At 41.4% G+C, this 27042-nt stretch overlaps 1 protein-coding gene across 1 annotated transcript in view; it reads right to left on the bottom strand.

Moving 5' to 3' along the window:
- The window catches only part of LOC139908986 (cryptochrome-1-like), a 37579-nt gene extending 16975 nt beyond the window's left edge, over positions 1–20604 (bottom strand). Inside the window, exons 1-5 of the mRNA XM_071895887.2 lie at positions 20481–20604; positions 14954–15117; positions 1942–2050; positions 1555–1697; positions 1260–1444 (exon numbers count right to left, since the gene is read on the bottom strand). Of these exons, the coding sequence (XP_071751988.1) occupies positions 1260–1444; positions 1555–1697; positions 1942–2050; positions 14954–15111 (595 nt within the window). The 5' untranslated portion in view covers positions 15112–15117; positions 20481–20604. The remainder of the gene's footprint in view (positions 1–1259; positions 1445–1554; positions 1698–1941; positions 2051–14953; positions 15118–20480) is intronic.
- Between the last annotated feature and the right edge of the window lie 6438 nt (positions 20605–27042).

Here is a 27042-nt window from a genome sequence, read left to right as displayed (position 1 = left end):
ATTAGGTATTGATTGAGCATGCCAAGACGCATCAAAGTTGTGATAAAGAGTCAGGATTAGTCCACCAAATATTGATTGTTGAACCCCTCCTGTGAAGACATTGTTAATTTTATGATTTATTTATGGGTATAAATGTGTTTAGTTTGCAGTATTCAATGTATAATGAGATTGTGTATTTTTGTTATTTTTTACCAGTTGTCATATTCTGCAACTGGTCAGTATTTTTGTTTGAAATTACAATCAAATCTGGTCAATAGTTCATAAAAGAATACCAAAAGTGACACACTGAAACTGAGAAACTGAACATTTTGCTGTATATGGAAGAAACCTTTAAACAACCTTAGAAGGTTGTTGTGTCTGAACGTAACCTCCTTCAGTGAATTCATTACCTCATTCATAATTCTAAACTTATCTGAAAACATTCAAAATGATGTCAGATGGTCTTTATCTGTCTCATTCGCAGTCAAATTAAGCTTCATACGTCACACGCAGCAGGTGAGTCATGGTGGAGATCTTTATCTGCAGCCACTACAACTGACAGGAATCAGTCTGCCTTGTAAAACATTTGCTGAGTTAGTCATTTGATGAGTTTTAAGTGCTACTGTGCAATTCGAGGGGATTTTTAGCCACATTGGACCAACAGTTAAGAATTACAGCTCTTATTGTTTATGGTCCCTGAGTACAGGTGCCCAAAAGCATTTGCACAGCAACCAATTGTTTCCACATTATTCTCTCAAACACCATTTTTAATTAGCAGCTGAAGATATCAATGTGCATCTTTACAACCCTACTATTCAAACCACTGTGGCTGCAGAAGAATGAGGAAAAATGAAAGAAACCCGCACACTGATATTAAATAAAAAGAAACGTGTGTCTGTGCAAAAAAGTGCAAAAATAAAAAGTGAAATATTGAGAAGATGTTTCAGTATCACACAGTATCAGTATCACATTTGCACTTTTTTGCAAGGGAGTGAGGGAGTGTGCATGTTTAAGTGTGTGTGTGTGCTTAAGTGTATCTAGGCAATGTGTGTGTACCTAAGTGCGAATACCTACCTGAAAGTGTGTGTGTGATGCATTTGCATCAGTGTGTGCATGCTTGTCTCAGTATATCTGAGTGAATTTAAGTATGTGAGTGTGTGAGTGTGTGTGTCAACCTATACATGTGTGCTTACTTAAGTGTATCCACATGTGCCTATGGATGCAATTCAAGTCTATCCAAGTCTGCATAATGTAGTGCAGGTGTGTGTTTGTTTTCTCACCCAGCTCCTCCAGGGACGGGACCCCGTACTTGTCTCCGTGGTCGTCAGAGACGGGGGTGACGCAGCGCCCCATCAGGGCGTCCGACAGCGTCTCCACCGGCATCTCCGGAGGATCCAGCCGACTGATCAGGGTCTGGAAACGCTTGTAGGTCAGAGGAGGCTGCCCGCCGTTCAGCTCTATGATCCTGCAGACGGAGAGGGACGGGAATTAGATACGTTTTAGTCTAAATGTACAGGAATTTGTCCTGGGGACCTTGGTGTGTGTGTGTGTGTGTGTGTGTGTGTGCTCCCTTACTTGTCCAGGTCGTAGAGAGTGTGTGATATCTTGACGATGACCTCCACTCCAGCCTCCATGGCCAGCTTCTTGATGGCAGCGTCCCTCTCCTTCCCGAACGGCTCCGAGTCGTACTCGAAGGTCAGCCGAGAGATCTTCCACTCCTGAGAGAGAGAGAGAGAGAGAGAGAGAGAGAGAGAGAGAGAGAGAGAGAGAGAACTTTTTTAGATTGTGTGGTCACAAATAGAGGGTTTTCAGGTGATGTAAGTCACTCTCTGGCGGCCATATTGGAGATCCTCAGTTCTTGGGTAACAGTTGATTGGAAATCGATCATTGCACCAGTAGTACATCTAATCAATTTTGAGACTAGGGCTAAAGACAAGACAGTTTCGAGTTTTCTCTGCTGACCTTGAAGAGGCGTGGGAACACGTTGGCTGGTTGGCCCCTGACGACAAAGAGGCGAGAGTTGAGCTTCCGGAGATTGGCGTCCAGATCCTCCAAACACTGGAGGAGAAACCTGACAGGAGGAAGACAAGGAGGAGGAGGAGAAGGAGAAGGAGGGCAACAAATTTATTATTCCAGCGCAAAAGCACAAAAAACATGTTCAGCTCTCAGTGCTTCTGGGAACAAGGCCTTCCCACTGATAAAAGCAAGAAAGAAGACGACATGTTACACTGCTGAGCAACATGCAACTTTTCAGACCTGGCTAATCATCACATTAACTCCCCATGTTTTCCCAGACTTTGCAGTCCTGTGTAGGAACCCTGTAGACAGGATGAAAGACAGTTTGGGAGGATGAAGGGCCATGTGTGTGTGTGTGCGTGTGTGTATGCGTGTGTTTTGTGCTTGAAGGGAAGTGAGTGACGCACATGACCACCTTGTGAGAACAAACCTCCCTCACTGTCAGACACACCTTTGAAGCTCTCAAGGCTCCAGGTACATCAGAACAAAACTAACACTTTCCCTCTCTCTCTCTCTCTCTCTCTGGCCGCCTTTCTCTCTAAATTGTAAGTTGTACTGTTAGAATCTGTGGCTCGACATGTCTTGTTTTGGTGGCTTTGGTTTGTCTAGGACACATTTAACTCATGATCTTGTATTAGAAAAAAAAATGTTGACAATCATATTACTGTAAATTAGCAATGCCATTAGTACAAACTACTCTGAACGTGTTCTGACCATGTGTGTGTTTTCAATGAATTCTTATGTCTGAAAGAGATATGAGTGATGATGTCTTTTCAACGTCAGCAGAATGTGTCACTGCCCTCTAGTATTTTCAAAGAAACGTACCCTTGACAGCAGTTGAGAGACGAAAATCACCATAATCTGATCTGCATCTCTTTTTTGCATCGTGCACATGGTAATAAATGAATACTCTCAAGTTGGAACTTGGAACATCATTTAGGAAAATGTCCTTTTAAAAAACATAAAGAAACAAAAAGGGGGTGAGTGTGTGTTCAGGTCCAGCAGGAGGCAGGAGGTGAAGGCCACAAAGGGCTTTGACGTTTCTGCTCCTGACGGGCCGTTTGAAGGCCGCTCGTGACGCACGGTTACATCTGTTCTCTAAACCGACCAATCGCAGCGGTCTGTTCTCTGAGTGTTCTAGAACGTTCATCGTCAGTCTGTTCCAACTGAGATTCTGTCCTGGAACGTTTGAGGAGCGGTTGCCAACGGTTACAAAAAGGACAAACCACCAGCAGTGACGACAGCAGTAACGATAAATTCAAAGACTGTAACTTTATTGCTTCTTTCTCCTTTGGCAAAACCTGGTGGCTTTTCTCCTCTTTTACAGGACAATCTCCAATTCTTGCCGCCACACAGAAATGCAGCATTTTCTTTGTTTTGTCACGTCGTTTTCCTCCCTTCAGTCATATGATACCATTTATTTTTTTATACAGTATGAAAAGCAACTTCCACAGTAAGCATGAAGCCTTAATTTGGTTTTGTCAGAGTTTCTGTTTTATCCATATTTCATTATGTCCGAGTTGAGTGTTTTCATATCTGAGCACGCATTCAGAGACCTCTCATTGGACCAGAGAATATTTCAGGCTCTTTGATTGGATGAATGAGGCCGGAGGGCGGGCGTGTCACCATGTAAACATAAGAGATGTAGACAAAACTCGCTGACATCCTTCGTCATTACGTTCCGCTCTGCCTCCTGTCAATCAGCTGACACCCAAAGCTGGGTTTGACTCTGTAAAGTTTGTATTTAACTAAACGTAGACAGAAGTAAATGGGCTTTAACTCTAAATGACACCGGTATTCTCCTTTAAGTTTCTCAACGCAAAAATACAGAGAACGAGTTTGTGAATGGGAGGATTTGGATGAAGCAGTCTTGTGAATGAAGGAAGTCTTCAGGGAACATATGGGTCCTGTATTTGTTCCCACTGACTGACAGGAAAGCCCATCTAGCCAGGTAGGGATTAGTGGGCTAGTTTTACCACGCCCGGTCTTCCACTTCCTCTACATGCCACACCTACATACAAATCTGTCTGGCTTTTGTTTCTGTCTAATCTTCTAGTGACCCGGGAATATTTGTTTCATGTATTGTGTTAAAAAATCAGCAGAGATCTACAGAAATCGTTTATCTCTGAAGTCAACTTTTCAGGAATAGAGATAATTTAAGTAGTTGTGCTTCTTCCCCCATTGGCATGCACACTTCACTTGCACACTTTATGTTCCATTTTGTTATAGCAATATTTTGTCTTTGTTTGCCCACTTATGGCACCAATTTTTTTTCCCTAATGAGGTTTTCGCAGTCGTTTTCCCCTGTTCTCATTGAGGATCTGAGGTTGGAGGGTGTCGTTTTTCATTTATTGTTTTTTAATGTGGCCGTTGTGAAGCCTATGAGACTGTAGCTATGATTAAGGGATATAAATAAATAAACTTGACATACCTCATGCTCTCTTCCTCACTCCTACACTCTCTAAAGCCACAGAAAGAGCTTTAAGGTGTTTGTCAGATGTTGATTATAATTATGGCTGATTGTGGCTACTTCAGTGATGCCAACCAGCCAATCAGCCGTCTAGACTTCGCTGTGTTCTCACTCCACAGCCCAATCAGTATCAGAAGTTTCTAGGGGTGCAACGGATCACAAAACCCACGGTTCGGATCGTATCACGGTTTTGAGTCACGGATCGGGTCATTTTTCGGATCAGGAAAAACAAAAAAAAGGGTTAGGGTTAAATTAATTTAAAAATGTGCTACTTTGGCTCTGATTCTCTCTCTGTCTGTAGTCACCACTCTGTAGTCTCGCTCAATGTCCCGCCCACAGCACTATCTGATTGGTTACACGTCACGAGTAATAGCCTATCAACACTGAAGGCTATGCCACAGACAGGCAAAGAGACCGGAGCTTCTCCGAGCGGAGCTGCGTGTGAAGGGAAGGCAGCATATTGTCGAAGTTGCAATAAACATCACAACTCTTCAGAGTAAAACACAGCACGTATCTGTCTTGTCTGTATCTTTTCACTGCAACTCTGCATCGAGATTTAGGGAATTATTACTCTAAAAAGTAACAGCGGCAGTAAAACTGTATTTCACACTATGATGGTTAAATTCTGCAATTAATCCGCGGTTCACATGCGTGCCGAACCGTGGGGGGGGATCCGTACGGATCACGGATCAACTACGGTCCGTTGCATCACTAGAAGTTTCACCTGTGAGACCGAATTGATCCACAACTCAGACATTCAGTCAGTAAATCAGCCAGCCAAGCAGTCGTCTAGACTACGTTCTGCTGTCTGACCCCACAGTCCTGATAAGGATTAGACCGATATACCGGCTTGCTGATCCAGTGTATCAGGCCGATATCGGCCTTTTAATACAAATCAGACATCAGCCAGTCAAGATCATCCTGCCAATATGATGAAAGGTGAGGATATGATTTTACATCAGTCTGTAAAACCTTTTAATTAGCTTTGTCTTGGTGCAGGGTCCCAAGGAATTACACAAAAACTCTATGAGCACTCAGGACAATTCAGTTAAATACTTCAATATTTATTTTACATATTCAAGATGAGCACACAAGAAACAGCCATATGTTTAGGCTCTGCTAAATCCTTGTAATTTTTGGATTTTTTTTGCATGATGATCACATTTTAAGATATTAGATATCAGCAAATTGGCAATCAAAAATATGGTATCGGCCTTCAAAAACTCAATGGTCAAGCTGACAGACAGAGCAGTCAATCTAAACTATGTTCTGTTCTGTTGTGTCTGATCCCACTGACCTGATCGTTAGCAGAAGCAGGTGAGCTGATACACAAAGCAGTCAGTCAGTCAGTCAGTCAGTCAGTCAGTCAGTCAGTCAGTCAGTCAGTCAGTCAGTCAGTCAGTCAACCAGACAGTCAGTCAGTCAACCAGACAGTCAGGCAGCCAGACTCTGCTCTGTTCTGCTGTGTTGTGTCTGACCCCACAGATCTGGTCATTACCGGGAGCTAGCTGACAGGCAAAGCTGCGTTTGGTCCCAATCCCCAACAGGCAGGCAGGCAGGCAGCCAGGCAGCCAGGCAGCCAGGCAGCCAGGCAGCCAGGCAGCCAGGCAGCCAGGCAGCAAGGTCACACTCTCAACAAAGACACAGTTTAAGCACACGCCTGCTTACGCGTGTTGACGGAGCTACGTAACCGGCTGGGTGGGGTCCTGGAGGTCAGAGAGACAGTCCTGTAACTGAAAGGTCACAGGTTCAACCTCTGCAACCCTCTGTTTAAATGCCAATCAATTCAGGAAGCTTGAATTGATTGATGTAGAATCATTCTTGCATTGCCAATTCTCTCTCTCTCTCTCTCTCTCTCTCTCTCTCTCTGCCCTCCTTCTGTCTCACTGAATAAACTACTGATGAAAAGACATGACAGAAGCACGGCATTCTGGGTGACATGGTGTCAACAACTCTGTGTGTGTGTGTTTATGTCTGCATATGAGTCCACACGTGCATGGACACGCATGTTTGTCCGTGTGCACTCACGCATGCCTGTTTGTGTGTATATGTGTGTATTTGTGTGCACACTGGTGTGGGTGCAAGTGCGCATAAGTCTACATACGTGTGTGTGTGTATACGTGCATGTACAAGTCTTAGTGAGTGTGTATGTATGCACACGCATGCATGTGTGAGCATTCGCGCGTGCTTCCATATTTATGATTTTTGTGTGTTTGTGTGTGCTGCCACTTCCTCCTGTTGTTCCTGGCTGCCTGTGTGTGTGTGTGTGTGTGTGTGTGTGTGTGTGTGTGTGTGTGTGTGTGTGTGTGTGTGTGTGTGTGTGTGTGTGTGTGTGTGTGTGTGTGTGCGTGCGTGTGCGTGCGTGTCCTGGCTGCTTAGACCTTATATAACTGTTCTGGCCTACATAAACCCGCACAGACTCACTCAGTCTTCCACCGCACCACAACACACTCTCTTAGCCTGGTAACCTCATTCCTGAGAACACACACACACACACACACACACACATTGAAACAGACTGAGGAGAATACAGTCACACATACATTTTCTCTCTCTCTCTCTGTCTCTCTCTCACACACACACACACACACACACACACACACACACACACACCTCTTTACCAACAGTGAATGGGCATGATTTATCTTTAGAAATAAATAAGTTTTGCTTTTGTGTGTTTGGTACTTCAGTGAGAAAACCTCTGAACTCAACTTTGGTGCTGTTCTTTTTTGGATGGAAATGTTTCCATGGTCTTTCAAGTGCTAGAAATTCAAAAAAGGAAGGTGCTTTAAAGGAAAAATCCACCCAAAACACTAATACTGTTAAAAAAACAACAACAGCGATTGGCGATGTACTTTGCATTTTTGTTGTTTGGTGGTGTATTTGTCTTATTCCTGTGAAAAACTGGACAAACATGAACAACCTCAACAATCATACAGGGAGAAATCCATCACAGAAGAGGCAGAGAGACCAATTTCTCCACCCACAGGAGCAGAAAATAGACCAGAATGCAATGCAGCATCAAGACAGGTTGCATTTTGAGTAAGGGACGTGACTCACTTTTTCTCGACTGGAAAAACTCTCACTCTCTTTGCTGTTACTATTAATCGCTATCGCTCTCTCCACCCACACATGAAGCCCACAGCTGAACGCAGCAGGTTCAACAAGCCCCTTCTCTGGGGGTTGTCAGAAGGCATTCTGGGAAATGTAGGAAATCATAAACTGAAGTAGAAGACGACGAGGCAGGTTGAGGGAAAGCGGGTTCAGTTTATCACAACTGACTGATGACATAGAACAGTGTAGGTGTATCCGAGGGTGGATTGTTCAGTTTATAATTGTATTTATTTATTTAACAGTTTTATTTAGTCTACTTTTTGTTTTATATTTCTGTAAAGCACTTTGTAAACTGCTTTGATTCTTGCATTGCGTGTGTATTGTTTTTGTTTTCATTTTTATGTAAAGCACTTTGTAAACTCTGCTTTTTGAAAAGTGCTATACAAGTAACGTTTATTATTATGATTATTATGATTATTATTATCATCATTATTATATTTTTCCTTTGAGGTGAGAGAAGAGGCTTGTAACTGCAAGGCCACCGGTTTGGTTTCTCTGGAGAAAAAACTCCAACACGCATCGCTTCACAGCCCACATGGAGGAACCCACGCAAAACATTACTGCCTGAGGTGTGCATGTACTGTACAGCCAGATCGTTCTAGTTATTTCTGCTTCTTGTACTTACTTTAATGTGCTGTGCAGCTCGAGTGTGCGGGCCAAGTTTTTTCCCCTGAAATTACTCAGCGGGGGGTTTAGTTACTCAAATGTTCTTCTGCTCAAGAGATCCGCCATAAAACAGTCTTTCCAAAAATAAATATTCTGCAGTATATTTGGTTGGTCAGAGTAGCCAACAACATGGATTCAAAATCACACATCCTCCTCTGTGGAAATGGAAACTGTGTCAGAAGAATCCTATTCTATTCTATCCTATCCTATCGACAGACAGGAGAGGCAAAGTATAATTAATGGTAGTGATAGTAGAAGCTTATATGCACTTGTCTTGCATTTTAGCCTTTAGCCTGCAATAAAAATGAAAACTCTTTCTCAAATTTTACATAACAGAACCAAACTAATGTTCTGTAAAACAAAACTCTAATTACTCTTGACTTTTTCAAATTATTTCTTTCCGGGATGGAGCCGACGTTCAGCAGCAGTTCAGCAACAATGCACTAAAAAAAGTTACCTACATCTGTATGATGTAGTATAAACAGATTTTAATGAGCTAATGTGAAAAATACTTGATACCTATTAATATCTGCAAGAAAATATATACAACAACAACAATAGCATATTAGTTTTGGGTTTTCAAACAGAAATATGAGGTAAAATCTGTCAGGCCTTTGCCAATTCTGCTCAAAACACATTTTTTGTGGTTTGGCTTTTTTTGTGGTCTGTATTTATTTTCTCTGTAAAGCACTTTGTAAAGTTTTTTTTCCAAAAGTGCTATATAAATAGAGTTTATTTATTTATTTTTTTGTTTATTATTATTTATTATTACTATTATCATTATTACAATTTTCCTGAACAAAAGCATATCATCATTGGTTGGCAAAATGACATGTATACCTTAGATCATTTGTATTCAGAGCATCTTACAGTGAGTGTAACATTAGCAGTCACATCACAGCAGATACACCTGTATCTCTGCTTGCACTTCCTGTTTGCGTGTGAGCGTCAGCGGGGCGACGGGCCGCACAGGAAGGCCTCCCCGCAAGTGGGTCACGATCGTATTACCGCTCAGAAAATTCATACGGCACACTAACCTACATCTCTTTCAGGCTCTATTCTCACTTTTATCCCTAGCTGGCCAAACAACTAATTATACCCTTTTTTTATTAGGAACGAGAGCAAACAGAAGGAAATGTGACCTTTTCTACATTTTGTCTCTGGCTCCAATTTCTCTGCCTCGCACTCCTCTGCTGCACAGGATCATTCGAGACACACGGGAGTCTGTTTTCTCTGTCGACCTTTGCCCTCTTTGCTATTGGTTATGTTGCCAGTAATTAAAGCACATCCTACTGTTCAGGTGCTCGGCGCAGAATAATAGGATATTTAGAGGAGGAGGATCCTGTATTTCAAAACATTGTATTTGTTGAGTTGTGAAGCCGAGCGATACTTTCCAGTGTGTTCTGAGCCAGAAAAATGGTGCAGATTTTGATCAGAAAACAATCAATTACGCAGCTTGAAGTAGTAGTAGTAGAAGAGAATGCCGAGCCCACGCAAACCACTGCATCAACAGAAAATACAACAACCAATATGGTAAAAAACTCAACAAGTGAGGTGTGGAAGTTGCACTAGTAGGGGACAGAGAGGGGAAAACGACACCATCCAGTTCCAGTTTCCAGCAGTGGGGAAAAAGTTATAACAAATCGGAGTGGTACAAATTGAGTGTTTATTTACCAATATGCAAAGCAAATGTCTTATTTCATTGTTAAATAAAAATGTCTTGATGCTGCCTGAGGAAGAGCGCCAAGCTTGAAATGGGTTGTAACTGAGTAAACCAAGCCTATATTTGTGTTCATTTATTGGTTTGAAGTGCCTGTATTTGTTAGAACTATTTATAGCAAATGAACTACTTGTTTTGTGCATTATACGGTTTCCCACCTTTTCTATTTTACATTCTCTGAGCCAATGGGAACCGATTTTTTCACTGCCTATTTAAGTGGATTCCAAAATAAAATCATCCCTGATAAGGACCAAAATGCCCCTAAAAATCAGATCGAGGGGGTTCATCAATTTCTTAACCTTAAGCAGTTTTCCCCCTTACATCCCAATAGTGATCACTAAAGCCAACATCAAACACATCCTTTGCAGTGATTCTTTCAGGTCGATTTGACAGGATTAGGTCGATTGGGTTTGATTTCAGAGGATTATTCAGATTGGGTCGAGCGGGTTCTGTGACAGGTCGTGCCGAGCCCGGATCACCACAGATTCCTTTCAGATTATCTGAGGTATTTGTCGGCCAATCGAGGTTAAAATTGATTGTCATGATTATCAATTCTGAGTTTACATACAGTGAGAGAAACTCTGCCTGTAAAAGAGGATTTTTGCCAGACGTCCAACTCTAAATTCCACTAAATTCGATAATTTTGATGATGATATTGGATTCATATAAGAGGAACCCCTTCTTTCCTACTCTGTCAATTCTATAGATATTGTACCGACTCATTCCTCTGTACTTTTCTTAAACCAGGTTTCAGTGACCTTTAATATGTCAGGATCAGCTGGAGACACTACGATATTAATGTGATCCGGCTTCTGAGGCTGGGGCAGACTTCTTATCTTACAGCCCCAAGCCATTTCTTGATTTAAACAAACTTGGGTTAGTGAAGCAGGCAGGGAGGGAGCCGGTGAGCACAAAATTGTAATGAGACTATTTGTGTTGACAGTAGTGCGGTCAGGGCTTGACCTGGCAGTAAAAGCTTTTTCAGAGACATTCACTGGGATACGGCAGGATGAGACAGTATCTATAAATCCATCAGACGTAGAGGATGGAGGATGGGAGACGTTTCCTACATTGGAGCGTCTACTTTTCAGATTTTCAGAAACCTGCGGTCTAAGTATGAACTTTCTATCATGTGTGCTCAGAAGAATGTGTTGCACACAGACAGAAGCCGCCGTGACGACATAATGTCCCACAAACCACGTACCGTGGCGGCGGGACGTCGCACGGGACAAAAAGACCAAGCTCACCACCGGAGCTCGCTTGTGCGTGTGCTCGATCTGTCATCCGCTGATCGATTTGTGAACAGAAAACAGCCCGACCTCGATTCTGTGTGACTTCATTTAACCCCAATGCGCAAACTTGTGATCCGTGACGGCACTTATACGCTTCTGCAGACAAAAGGCGCACTGTAGCCTCGAGACGGAGAGCAGCATCTTCACTGCATGTCAGGCTTGGGCCGCAAAATGTTACATACCCAATAAAGCTGCTTTATTGCCTTTGAGCCATCATGCATACATGCTTTAGACATTCCCTAAATCAATCTTTCCACGCACAAAGCATCTGAATCAATAACAACAAAGCCTTTTCTGTCTTCAGACTGTTGAAACAGCCTTACTTCTGCTCTTAGTGGTTGTGCTGAGCTCTTCAACAGTCTCCAATCCCCCAAACCTGAAGGCAAATTTGACACCTGAACCTCTAAAATCCAGAGGAGAACCATCAGTTCTGACTGGATAAAGCTAACAGGGTAGCAGTACAAACAGTTTATCTTTTATGCCCATTAGCTTCACAAATAAAGAAAATTCAAGCCGCACACTTTTCTCTTTTCTTTTAGTTTCGTGCTTTATTTATCCCACCGTAAAACCCAAAAAATCTTAAGAAGTGTTTTATCTAGATCTCTCCCTCTTTTGGACAATGTCATTTTTTTTCCCAATACCGGTGTATTTCAAAGAAGGTACCGGATGGTTTGGTTTCATAAAGTGTGCCGCTGTGTGCGTTATTTTCACTCAACATTAGCTTTACAAAAAAGTCATCACATCCAACTGAAAGCGGAGACGGTTAAATATGTTTAAGTCATCACAGCCAAGAGAACGACAGGCTGAAACAATATAAAACTACACTTGCGTCACCGGTGACCTAAAACTGTGCTGTGGAATGTGGGAGCGGAGAACGGGTGTGTACCTTACCATGTGCATTTCCTCCTTGAGCCCCGCTCCTCTGTGTTTATCTTTAGGTTCACTATCAGCGGGACGGCACCGGGTCACCGACTTGAATATTGACTATTCCCCTGCTTGTCGACTACAAATAGAGCTTAGTGCAGAAATGGGCCACCGAGCAATGACCATCAGACGGATCCAGGCTCTCCTTCCCTGCAGAGCATCGATGAGGCGTTTCACAAACAGAGGCACACACTCGCTCACGTGAACTCACACGTGTGCATGCATATACAAAAACACAGGCCCAACCCTTACCTGGCAAAACACACACACACAATCCATCCCCTCAGCATGCACGCCTATTCTACTAACCCACTTGTAAAACCCCCCTTGAAGACTTCCTGCAGGGTTCAGAGAAGCCGGACTCCTTCTTCTACCGGCCCACTGACCTCTCTCTAATGGTGGTTACGCACATCCAGACCAAAACAAAAGGACTTCCTGCTACATGAAACCAACTGACCAGGTGAATCCAGGTCAAAGCCGTAGTCCCTCATTTATTTCACCTGTTAAATCCACGTCAATCCACTTTATATCTAATGGTAAAAGTATGATTCCAAAACAACGCCGAGGATGGAGGACAGATGAAGATCCCAGAAGATCCCAAGAAGAACCACAGAACCACAGTGTATTCATATGTACCGTATATTAGGACAGTACAACAACGTTTTTGCATGCTTTTCCAAAAATGCAGCAGTAGTTCAATAGTTCAAATGTGGTTAAAAGTGGGACTTCTACATCTGTATTCTAGTTCTCTTTTAAAGGCTTGTTCAAGAACAGCAGTGAAGGGTGTGGCGAAGGCAAAACTGGAGAAAAATACGGACGTCGAACCAGTTCTCAAGCAAAAATTAATCTATTTATTCAGACCAACAGCCTAATAAATGAATATGTGTACCAAGGCCATGGAACAGTAAATATGGCGATACAGTACATACCCACTTTAGGCAACGTTTTATGAGTCTATACACTCTTGCTCCTTTGAAGTGAACTCCCTCCACTTATTTCTCTCTTTTAATGTTTTAAATCTTGTAAAACCAGTGTCTCCATAGGGACAGTGAAGTTGGAGCAGTCATTTTAAGAGATTCATCACCATATGGGTCAATGCAGCTATTTATTTAGACAAAACAAGCAGAGATGGAGGTTAAAAAGCCACATTTCACCCACGGTGCATCCAAACTACTCTTTGCCCCTTGCTTCGGTGCAACTGATCCCTCCAAAACTACTTTCTCTATGGTCTTTAGATATTTGCGTTTAGATATTAACTCTGAAATCAAATGAAATGACAATGTTCATAGTTTTGGGATGTGTGGGAAATGAGATTCATATATCTGCTTTGTTACGGATTTGAGGCACTTCCATCTCCATACCAGTTTCATTTCCATTACCTGCTTAATTCAAATTTTGACTTGTGAAGACACTTTGGCACTAGTGTTGAGTGAGCAGTCCCTAACCACAGGCCAGAAGACTAATAAAACCTCCTTCCCCCCCAAATATTAACCCAGACCACGAGGAAATAAAAGCCTCAGATACAGCCAACAAATGATAACCTTTCATTCCTGTGTGTGTGTGTGTGTGTGTGTGTGTGTGTGTGTGTGTGTGTTCCCATTTCCCAGTTTCTCCTCCCAGCAAGTCAGCTCCTCATTATGGATGAGTCACAGGTTCCTACGGTGCCATTGTGACTGAATCCAATCATAATTGTACAAATGGACTAACAGATGTACAATTCACTGTTATTCACTGAATAATGGATGTGACTGTGAATAATGGGCATGTTTGGTATTGTGTGGCCATGTCTGCTGTTAGCTTTTGTTGTTGTTGTTGTTGTTATTTTCAACTTGAGTTCCAGGCAAATTCCAATTAACTGTTGACATGGCAATAAAAGCACTGAATCTTGAATCTTAATTAAAAATACTGAATCTTGAATCTTAATTAAAAGTACTAAATCTTGAATCTTAATTAAAAGTACTGAATCTTAAATCTTAATTAAAAGTACTAAATCTTGAATCTTAATTATAAGTACTGAATGTTGAATCTTAATTAAAAATACTGAATGTTGAATCTTAATTATAAGTACTGAATCTTGAATCTTAATTAAAAATACTGAATCTTAAATCTTAATTAAAAGTACTAAATCATGAATCTTAATTAAAAATACTGAATCTTGAATCTTAATTAAAAGTACTGAATCTTAAATCTTAATTAAAAGTACTGAATCTTGAATCTTAATTAAAAATACTGAATCTTGAATCTTAATGAAAAGTACTGAATCTTAAATCTTAATTAAAAGTACTAAATCTTGAATCTTAATTAAAAGTACTGAATCTTGAATCTTAATTAAACGTACTGAATCTTAAATCTTAATTAAAAGTACTGAATCTTAAATCTTAATTAAAAGTACTGAATCTTGAATCTTAATTAATAGTACTGAATCTTAAATCTTAATTAAAAGTACTGAATCTTGAATCTTAAATAAAAGTACTGAATCTTGAATCTTAATTAAAAGTACTGAATCTTGAATCTTAATTAAAAGTACTGAATCTTAAATCTTAATTAATAGTACTGAATCTTAAATCTTAATTATAAACGGAATACTTTCAAGATAATCATAATAATTGTTTTTTCATCAAATGTACATCAAAATTTGATACTTTGTCATTTCTTCATCATAAAAAATTCATGAGTCGCCAATCATCCCGATCACCACCCTAATGTCACTCATGTTTAACTGTCAATCAATATGATTTTAAACCAACCAGTTAAGCCGATCCAGTTGCTTACCTCCACCTGTTGACCCCGAGGTTGGAGGAGCCGGCGAACCAAGGGTCCAGGAAGTAAACGCAACGCACCGTGCCCGCCCCGCGGACCGCCTCTCGTAGCGCCGGGTTGTCATGGAGACGGAGGCCTTTCCGGAACCAGTGGATGGAATTTGGGGCCATCTTATTCTGAAGCAGGAGGTGGAGGAGAGGAAGGGAGGAGCAGTGATGGAGAGGGAAAGGGAAAGAAAAAGAAGAATTACTGATTGGGAGAAAAGCTGTTGGTCAAAGTGGACAAACGATTATCTTGACCAAAACTATCACAATATACAATATTATCTCGATAATTATTAAAAAGATGGAAACTTTAAAAACAGTACTGTAATATGCTTCAATTACTTAAAAACTAATTTATCCCATCAATCACAAGATATTTGACTTTTTTTCTTAAAACAAAATAATAAAATGTTGGTTTAGCTTATAGAAACTGGAAGGATAGTTTTAAACAACACAAATAAAAATCCAAATAACAGCATCTAAAATAACTAAAGAGCTGCTGGTCTGCATCCACTTTACTCAGTCAGCAACATGATTATAACTATTTATTACAGCGCTTCCCTTTTGGGGAAAATAAAGCAGCAATGATGACAGACGAGAGTTACCGTTATCGCGATAATAAATTAGTGGCAGTGTCATAACTGTTACTGTTTTCTACTGCCACTGCTGACTTTTATCAAGCTAAACAGAAATGGCAGCTCTAGTAGCACAGCAGGTCCTTGAGGCCATCAGCTCCGCTTACAGCACATTCTGTTTTGGTACAGTGCTAAAAGTGAACCAACAGGACGGATAACTACGGCTTCCAAGTTGAAACACCGCCAATAACGTGAGGAGCTGCCAGGACAAGTTACAGGACATCATGAGGAGGAGTAGGTCAAATAATTGTGGGAAAGGAATCATGGCAACGGGTTTGTTTATATAAACATTTAAGGCATTTAGCTGATGCAAGAGACTTGAGATGATGAGACACTGCCAACACTACAAGCAGCCACTGTTAAGGAATGCAAAGGTCAATATAATTGCTCAAAGAAAGCAGAGTGATCATGTATAATAGGAAGTGTTACATAAAGAAATAAGAGAAATGCTTGGGAGCTTTGTCACAAAGCTTCAATATTAAAAACCAACACATTCGGCTGCACTCGGCTTTGTCAGTGTTTCTTTTTTGATTAATGCACTTCGGAGGAGCTGCAAGGTTGTGACACATTTTTTTTGCCTTTTGTGCACAAATAAATAAGAGCCAGTGGATTCTGTTTTATAAAGTACAACAGAAGCAGCAGGGTCATGTGATCCAGGGGCAGAGCAAGGTAGATATGTGATATGTGGAAGGCAGGTTTCCAAAATTAACTTTCTGGCTCACCTGCAAGGGCTGATAAACTAAAAAAAAAAAAATTACCTGGGAAGAATCATTTTTACAAGCCAAAATAATTACTATAAGTACTTCTTAGAAATATGTCACCCTACCTGCTTTCAAAACCATTTTGTACAAAGAACAGGCAGCCAATCAGGTGCCTGATTGAGACAAAGCCATTGCTTTACTTTGATTTGATCCAAAGGTTAGTCAAACACAACTCTTGTCTCTCTATCAGATCATTCCCTGTTGGGAGTCTGCAAAGCCACTTACTACACTCTTGTTTTATTTCAACAGGACTCAAAAATCATTATGCTATACAGTAGACAGTCTGCACCCATTTAAATACACTGAACTGTGTATAGAGCAGAAAATAAACTCATGAATAGGAAGAGGAGAGGAGCAATCCCACAACACACTGAGTGACTGATCCATCTGTCTGATCATCAGGCAGAAGGACTGAAAACCTAGAACATCTAGAACTGACTATCTAACATATACTGTAGGTCACCTCACTGATTTTAATTTGGATTAAAAAGCACAATAAAGCCAACATGCAGGATGACATGTGGCAGAAACACCGAACACAACATGAACAGCAGAGGGCAGCGGAAGAAACACAGAACATCTTACTGGTCCACTTACTGGATCTGTGACGGGTGCTGAACCGGGCTGGAACGGACACCAGCGTCATTCTGGGAGTCAAACTCAAGGGGGGATGAAGTTCTGCCTTTATTTGATTCTTTTTTTAGATTAATCGATTAATCATTTAGTCTGTAAAATGTCAAACTTAATGACAAATGTCCAGCATATTTTAGTCCAAAGTGATTCTTAAAATGTCTTACTTAGTCTGACCAGCAGCTAAAAAAAAACCCAAAGTATTTTATAAAATGAATACTAAACGACTTGGAAGCTGATTCTCATCAAATTATAAATTTTCTGTCGATCAAATAATCGGCTAATCGTTTCAGCACTGCTGAATAATCAGATGCAATAATCGAAACTGTGCTTATTTTTCTGAATATTGAATTTCTAAAGCATTTCTAGAGTCAAACCAGATGAATAAATGAAATGTTTCGCAATCCAACGGCCAGAGCAACAGGTGAAAATCAAGATAATCTTTAATCTGAAACACAGGACCTCGGCCATCTCCCAGATCATTAAACTGTTGCAAAGAGGAAAAAGCATCTGAATAATCTAGCAGGGTATTTAACACAGGAGCATGCATTACACTGAAGATACCAGGATCTCCATGCAGGGTCCTCCCAGTACAATCTGCCCATTTCCAGCACCGTCTATGACTATGACTGACTGCTTGGCTGCTTCAGTCTGACTCAGAACTGGACTCTGACCCAGTTGGCCTGCTCAGCTCATTCACAGATTCAACAGACAATAAAACACTCACTGACTTTTAAAGCAACAAATTAGACCTACATTTCTCATTTCTCTGAGACAGCAGAATAAAGCTTGCAGACTGGCTATGATCCCGGTTTCTGCAACTTTCTGAGCTGTTCACACCTCACTTTGTCTTTGTCGGGCGACTTCCACCTCTGTTTGCAGTTGCCGACACGCCGCAACTGGGGATTTTAACGTCGAGATCTTGTCTTTCGGGACAAACAAACATCCCTATCACACAAAAGCCCTGTCTGAAGCATCGGCGTATATCACTCTGATCGATGAACAATAAGACGCAGTGAGGCTGAGGGGGCGGCAAGCGCTGACAAATCAGACAAAACACATTCTGCTTTTGAGGCGCTTACAAAGAAAAGAAACAATACAAAAAACAAGCCAAGGCTGCTGGAAAGCATCAAGGAGAGGGAATTAAGTTTTGACTTGTCGATGAGTCAGTTCTCAGATGACGTTACGGAGGGGAGCGGCTACTGAAATGGATTGCGACACTGTATTGTGCTGCGCTGTGGGTGCTGGGTGTGTTTAAAGGCTCCCAGCTGGACTACCTGCAAACACCATGATACTCCACCCTGCATGAGGACAGCTAAACCTGATACAGCTCCATCTAAATCTGACAAAAGACAGCTAAACCTGATACAACTCCATCTAAATCTGACAAAAGACAGCTAAACCTGTCTCAAGTCCATCTAAACCGGACTCAAGTCCATCTAAATCTGACAAAAGACAGCTAAACCTGACTCAAGTCCATCTAAACCGGACTCAAGTCCATCTAAATCTGACTCAAGTCCATTTAAATCTGACAAAAGACAGCTAAACCTGACTCAAGTCCATCTAAATCTGACTCAAGTCCATCTAAATCTGACTCAAGTCCATTTAAATCTGACAAGACAGCTAAACCAGACTCAAGTCCATCTAAATCTGACTCAAGTCCATTTAAATCTGACAAGACAGCTAAACCGGACTCAAGTCCATCTAAACCTGACTCAAGTCCATCTAAACCTGACTCAAGTCCATCTAAACCTGACTCAAGTCCATCTAAATTTGACAAAAGACAGCTAAACCTGACTCAAGTCCATCTAAACCGGACTCAAGTGCAATTCACAAAGAAACAAGTTAAACTACATTGTAACTGTACTGTAAAAAACAAAACAACTAAAAACTAAAAGTGTCAAACTAACTTAATTCAACTGCTCTCAAATTGCGTTTTGAAAAATAATAATCAGTCTGGATTTCAGACAGCAGACATGAAGCCTGTCTGGAAATAAGGCAGATTGTTCAGTACAGTAATTCCCCATCCAACACACTCATGACTGCACACACCCACACACACACACACACACACACACACACACACACACACACACACACAATCTCTCTCATATACACTCTCTATCTCCCTCTCTCTCAAACACACACACACACACACACACAATCTCTCTCAAATACACACACATACTCTCTAACTCTCTCTCCCTCTCTCTGTCGCTCTTTCTCTACCCATCTCTCTCAAACACACACACACACACACACATACACCCCCACATCTCCCTCTCTCCATCTCTCTCTAATACACACACACACACACTCACTCTTTATCTCCCTCCCTCTCTCTCAAGCACACACTCGCTCTCTCTAACTCTCTTTCATTTTCAAATACACACACACTCACTATCTTTCTCTCTACCATCTCTCTCAAACACACACTCTCTCTCTCTCTCTCTCTCTCTCTCTCTCTCTCTCTAATACACACGCGCACTTCTCATGGGCTTACTCTGTACTGCAGCCTGCTTGTAGGACAACAGTTTCAGGACTGAATGTACCAGTTTCTGTTCGATCACTATCATGACCCTTACTGAAAATAAAATAAAATGTAGTCACGTTTGGGGTCCGATGGGGGAAGAGGAGGTGGGGGGGGGACACTGTGTGTGTGTGTGTGTGTGTGTGTGTGTGGGGGGGGGGGGGGGGGGGGGGATTGATTGACAGTATGCCCACTACACTAGATTTCCAGTTTGATTGAGAATTACAAACTATTTTGTCTATAGATTACAAGACAATTCATTATTGCTTCATGATTAGTATTTCCACAATCACTGTAATTTCATAGTTATACATTTATAACTTATATGCAAAATCACATTATATTCAAAATCTACCTTAATAGTAACTTTGGGCATATTTTGAAAGCTCACTCATGACAATCAAAAAAATATTGTATTAAAATGGAAATTCCACTCCAATGTCCATAAGAGCCTCTTATGCAAAACGACATATGGTGCCTCTATTTTTAATACGTCTCTTTCACCTGCACAGCTTAAGCACAATACAATACATTTTAAAATATAAGTTAAGTGATATTGTGTGTTGAAATGTCAGCGTGTCGGGTCGCAGCGAGGCTCCTGTGACTCCTCCAAATGGAAATTAGGTCACACTGTCCATTCTGAAAACGGCTGATTTCGCCACCGTTACTCCGTATATAAACTTCACAGAGACATTTTCAGAACACGTTAAAAGCCACGAGCTGCTGAACCGTGCACGGTGCCGTTTAAACCGTCGTTTACAGCCACAAACATAAGAATTGAGACAAAGTTCAAGTCCTCTGGCAGGGAAGCAACATCTCCACGAAGCAAAACGGGGTCACCGGAGCGATGCTTATGCAACCCGTGGCGCTGTGTATAAAAGTATTGGCCGTTATCAGCTAAAACAAACCCCTCCGAGATGCCAAAAAGACCCGTCTTACCTTGTGCTGGCTCCCCGGAGCTGATATTTATGTCAAGCCCAAAGAAAGATTCATTTCTTCCCGAGGTTTTGCGTGCAGGAAGCGCTGCGAGCCGGGTGACAGTAGCCAAGTCTGGAAATTCCTCCTGTCTCCCTGTACCTGATCCTGCACTAGTTTGTTTCATAAGAGTTTGGCTTACTGCGCATGCTCCGCCCTCCTTACCCCACTCTCATGCTGCGTTCAAGTCACATGGGGGAAAAAAACAGCGGTACACAGGCTGATCCGTTAAAAGTGTTCACGTGCTTCTTATTATCTGCAGGCGTTTTCCACGATTGAGGCGGCGCTCACGTGAGTATTTATGCTACGTCACAAAATCTGACCATATCCCATGTATCTCGAGACCTATGCCATGATGGATGACATGTATTGATGGAGCGCAGCAACCCAGTCCACTAGTTGAACTAGTGCTGAAACGATTAGTCCATTAATCGATGGACAGAAAATTCATCGATGATAATTTTGATAATCAATTAATCGTTTACCAAACCAAATACCAAACATTTGCTGGTTAAAGCTTCACAAATACTAAGATTTGCCTCTTTTCTTTGTTTCATATCATTATAAAATGAATACTTGTTTTTTTTTATGAGTGAGGAAGACATAAGAATCACTTTGGGCTCTGGTAACTGTCATATTTTTGACATTTTCTAGACCTGATTAATCAATTAATCGAAAAACATCGCAAGATTATTCGATAATGAAAATAATCATTCGTTTTTACGGAGCGCAGGTAAACATCATCCACTAACAGACTTTATCAGCCAATTTGTACAGACAAAAGACAGTTTCGAGACACGACCACACACACATCCTAGGTGGTTTCAACGCAGACATGTGAACACCACCTAACACACATATGTTTAGTGAGTGACACATGTTTTAAAGCAAAGCAAACATCGCAATTGAACCACCTGTGTCCTGACATGGCATTTTAAGAACTGTGATCTTGAAATGACCCATGTGGTGAAAGTTATTCATTTTTGTTTTATTTGAAACAAATACATCGATCTGTGCTAAACTGTAGATATTTCCTTGTTGGTGGTGATGTCAGAATTCGTCGAAGTTTGGAGAAACCGGGATCCATCGGGAAACCGCGGAAAGTGTTATTCCCGGTAAAAACTGACGTGAACGGTATTTTCAAGTTCGATCCTCGGAATTCCCGTCTTCCCCACAGCACCGGAACGCATCATCAGCACCCTTCAGCGTGAAGAGCGACATGCCGCCGATCCGCCGCTCCCATTGGCCGGTGTTGCGTCACGTATGCGGTGCCGGGTCACGTTTAGGAAGCATGGAAACGCGGAAGTCCATTTTTACTGCGGCAGCGGCAGTCCGAGGTTCATTTTAACAGGCTGATGAATGATATTTATCCATCCAATGAACACCTTTAGAACAAGGTTTAAGTTTGACTGTAATAGTTGTATTTTCTGAGTTGAAGGCTGCAGTAGAACTTCCTGGGATGTGCATGAATGGATGGAAACTACAATTTTGGACTTGTTGAATTTCTCTAATGAAAATAAAACCTTTGGTGTTGGGAAGACTGAATTACCAGAGGTGTGAGCGAGTCAACTTTACTCGAGTCCCAAGTCAGTTTCAAGTCAAGTCCAAAGTCTAAATGTAGAACAGCAAGTCAAGTCAGAACAAATCAAGAGTCCAGTATCAATCTTAAAAAAAACGAAATATCTAGGACTTTTCAATGCAATATGGTTTTAATAGGATAAAAACTTGGTAAGAGCATCATGAGTTTGATTTCTATAATCAGTTTCAACTTCAATAAATTCAATCATTCCATACAAATTCAGAAAACAGAATTTAAATTCAGTCGTCTGCTGGAACAAATCTCAAGTCAAGACTTTAGAAACCTTTTCAAGTCATCAAAGTACAAGTCAGAGTCAAGTCCCAAGTCACCAGAACCCAAGTCAAGTCAAGTCTCAAGTCTTCTCTTCATGCATCAAGTCAAGTCTCAAGCAGTTAAAACTGTGACTTGAGTCCAAGTCATGTGACTCAAGTCCCCACCTCTGCCAATTATTGATAAATAATATCATTTTAATGGGTAAATCCTTTATTCATAAAGCCAAACGTCTGAAGACTCATCCAGACTTTCTCATCTGTCAGAATGAAGATTCCTCTTCTCCCCCATGGAATATATGAAAAGCAAAATTGCCTAGACTCCTATAACTGGCTATGGACTGTGACATTCTATGTATAACACCATATGTCCTTTTTTTCTTGGTCTCTTGAACCAGACTGTATAATGAACACAAACATGCCTTGTTTGTAAATTGCTCAAAACAAAAAAAAAAAACATACAAAAAAAATAATATAACACCAAGACTGATGACTGACCAATGTGATCAATTATTAAACTTTGGTCACCAAACTATCTTTCACAGACAAACACAGCTGAGAAGGAAAATGCTCTCCTGATGAGATTATTTTAATTAAAACAATTTTTTAGTGTACAGTTTCCAAATCTTTGTCCTCCAGTTAAATGATCTTTTCTCCATTATAATGATAAAACTACAACATCAGATTTGGACTCGCTCAGGCTAAAGGAAGGCGAGAGCCATAACCAACCAATGGGAGATCAGTTAGGGAGAGGAAGACAGTTGTATTGGATGGGAGGGGCGGAGGGGCGGGACTGTTCAAAAATTCTGTTGTTTTATTGGCTGTAATTTTTATTTACACCTCCTGGTACGCGATGATGTCACCATGAAAGATACACTGTTTTCCAGGAAGTAAAAGTAACAAAATCTTGATATGAAATTACAAGAAAATTAAACATTTGAAATTTTTTTTGGCATTTATTGTTAAAGATCCCATATTCTCCACTTTCCAGTGTTTTATTTTGTGTCTTGAGGTCCATTCAAAGCTGTGTGTGTGGTGTCATGAACCAAAAACACTCTCAATCCATTTCTCCACGTTCATTTTCCAGCATCTCTCTGAGCCTTACCAAGAACAGGCCGTTTCTGTCGCCGTGTCTTTAAGGCTCATTAATATTAACGACCCCTCTGTTCCGATCGGCTAACCGTTTCGAGAGCGAAACGTGAGACGCCGCGGCCCGGCGGCTACAGGTAGGGAAAACTCTCCGGTAATAAACGATGACGACCGCTCGACCGCTTTGAAAAAAAACACTTTGTTAGTCTGTTATTTCTTATAGAAATTATAATGAGCGAACCTTTGTGACGCCACAAAGTTACGGAAGTCCAAACGGCTCGTTTAGAGGCTCGCTTTTCTAATATGGATTGTGTGGATTTAGTTGGCGACCGTGCGTTTTGATACTTTCACCATGTTTAGATAGACCATCCAACTCCTTTATGATCAGAGGCAAGGGGAGTCCTGTTTTACACCATATGGGACCTTTAAACAGGTGTATATTATAACATGGAAAATTAGCTAACAAAGTAAAATTTTTCGTTTCATTGTGACTTTAACAGCTGTTGCATTGAATACAGAATAGATGTGTGCTTTATTCAGCTCTATTCACTGATGTGTTAAGATGATACATCCTCTTCACGGCTGCAGAAAGAGTATTTTAACGCTGGCAGCGCGGCTCGGTGACATACCGATGGTGAGATAAGCACAACGAGATGTGGAGGAGGATCCGCCCACAGCTTCGTTCTTGGCTTCTCTCCCTGATTTGCTTCCACTTGTTCCTGCTCTCTCTCTCTCTCTCTCTCTCTCTCTCTCTCCCTGTAGGTCTCTCTGCTTTCATCACAGTCTTCCTCTGTTCCTCTCCTCCATTCACTCTCTCTTTTCTTGTTCTCGTTCTCTAGCCATCTGTCGCTCGCTGGATTCGTTTACATGCGAGTAGAAGCTGTCGTCCGTGCTGCCGTTGAGGTCGTGTTCGAGTGAAGCTGTTTACATGAACCTCTGACCCTCTGTCTCCAGGAATAAACCAGTCAACAGAATATTCATCAGGAAAATTATGAAATATTGAGCTGCCAGCTGCCCTCACCCTGTTTGACTGAGCATTAGTATGGTATTTATAATATAGGGGAAAGAAATTATAATCATTATAGTAATCCTGCCTTCAAGTGCTGTCAGAAATACCGTAAATATGAGTTGAGCGCACATGAACGACCCAAAACTTGGAAAGTCCAAATTTTTTATAAGACCTGTGTTGTCGAGATGTGACGTTTAGGGGAAGAGAGCAATAATGTTTTTTAACGTTTCACTTTTAGTCATCACGCAGTTTTGTTTTTACATAATAGACATCAGTTACATGCCTGACGAGGATTTTCTCCTCTTCATTCTGCCATCGACAAGGAAGAGTAACATCATATCCTCTATTGATAAATGCATTACGGCACAAAGTAGCACTTTGCCACTTTGATTAATAAAATAAAACATCAGCCATCAAAAAACAACTCTTCTATGGGCTCCGTTTTGTTACTTCAGTCAGGAGAGACTAGGTTGAATGCTCAAATGAAAAACTTTATTCAGAAGCAAAACATGATGGAAACTTTGGCGTAAGCTCCATGGAGGAACTAGGAAACCCCGCCCCCCCTGGGGAGTTCCTCTGGAGCCTGGACATGGTGGTGGAGGGTGGAGGAGGGGCGGAGCTAAGCACAGCGACTGGAGTGACAGCAGCATACAGCACAGATCTGTGAGTAGCACAATAGCATAGCAGGTGACGTGTATATACTCCCGTCACTTAAGATGATTGGCTCTCTGAAAAAGAGAGGGAAGTGACGGCTAACTCTGATTGGGTAAGGAGAAAACAACGGAAAGCACTTGAATATGTAACAAATCATATTTATGTGAGAAGTTGGAGTTTACAAGAAGCACCTGAAGGCAGCATAAGTACTGCGTTCCCTGTGCTGTTTGTCCCTTTTCCTCTCCTGTCTCTATAGCTCCGCCCAGGTCTTCTACACCTGATCAGGCCTCACTGAGGTGCACCTGGCCCAGGAAAGGAAGTGGTTAAGAGGCTTCTGGTTTGCGGCCTGCTGGTCTTGCTGCCTCTCAGCCTGGGATCCTATTTAGTGTTGTTGTTGTCTTTTGACGGTTGTTTGTAGTCTTGATTTAGTGTCTTGGTTGTTTTGTATGTCTTTATGTTAATAAATCCCATGGCTTGGGTATTTTAAAAGGTGTCGGTAGAGTTTTATTTTGGGTCAATGGTGGACAGTACTGCTGCTCACCGTATTTTTTGTTGACATCAAAATGTTCCCATAATGCTGTTTGCACAGACGGTGAAAGAGCCACAGCAGAAGCCAGGCTTCTTAATCAGGTTTCTCACAGTCAGACTATTTGTCTTCTTCTGGTGATTCTGACCCAGTTTTGATGTTTACACGCTTCGAACAGAAGAAGAAGAACAGACGTTTCCATCTCTCCCTCCTCTCCTCCGCTCCTGTCTGTCTTTGCTTTCTCTCTTCTGCCTTCCTTTGTCCTCCCTCCTCCTCTCTGTCACTCTCTTTCTCCCTCTGTCTCTCTTCCTCTTTCTCAATCCCAGCCCTCCCCCTACACACACACACACACACACACACACACACACACACACACACACACACACACACACACACGCACGCACGCACGCACGCACACACACACACACTCAGCAGATGGTAGAGGATCTGTTGGGTAAAGAACCCAGGCATGATCTTTCTCTGCATCACTTCCCACTCAATCATTCACTCAGTCACACACTCAGTCACACACACACACACACACACACACACACACAATGAGAGTCTCTCTTCATCCTTTTATGGCAGTGTTATTGGACATATTGCCATTCAGCATGTTTCTGAAACGTCAAACCGCGTGTGAATGATAATCAGACGCCCTAATAAGCCATTACTATTTTTCAGTACTGACGCACAACAGCAACCCATTGGCCTGTTTATGTATTCACCACAGTCGAAGCATTTCATTCCAATAAACCGTGATTATAATAAACATTAGGCTATTTGTGTCGCACAACAGGCAGTAAAATAATAATGAGAAAATATCAGGCATGAATCAAAAATGAGGATTGCAGAAGAACAAAACAGGCAAATACATTGAGAATAAAATAAGTAAAAAGCAGATTTCTTAAAGGTCTGTATATGGAAACAAAAGATAACCTTCATCACAGTTTACCTACCGTCTCTTGTTTCCTAAGACTCTGTTTTTATCCCGCACATTAACAAAAACCAGCAAGCTTTTGAAGGAAAAATCCACCCTTGGACACTGTTATACTCTATATCAGTGATTCTCAACCTTTTTCATTCAAGGCTGGACTAATTTAGTCCACATTAGAGCCACAGACCCCCATTTGATGAAACTTTGTCTCTCGGACCCAAATCTGAGAATATTTTTATTGTCAGATATGATTTTGTCCAGAATCCCATGACTGTCTGTATTGCAGGTAGAGAGATAACAGAGAAACTATCATCAAACAGTCATTCTTCTACATTCTCTAATTGTGTTAACTTCTCGTGAATTAAATAATACTGAAGTTTAATGCTGGGGATGCGTGTTGTAATTTCGTTTTTTGGTGACTTTCCCTCAGCCTGCCTCTGTTAGACCAGGCTCTTAAGATGGC

Source organism: Centroberyx gerrardi, chromosome 14 (assembly GCF_048128805.1).
Source record: "Centroberyx gerrardi isolate f3 chromosome 14, fCenGer3.hap1.cur.20231027, whole genome shotgun sequence".
Classification (NCBI taxonomy): Eukaryota; Metazoa; Chordata; class Actinopteri; order Beryciformes; family Berycidae; genus Centroberyx; species Centroberyx gerrardi.
Note: the sequence above shows the minus strand (reverse complement) of the source record. Positions and strands in the feature narration are given on the sequence as shown.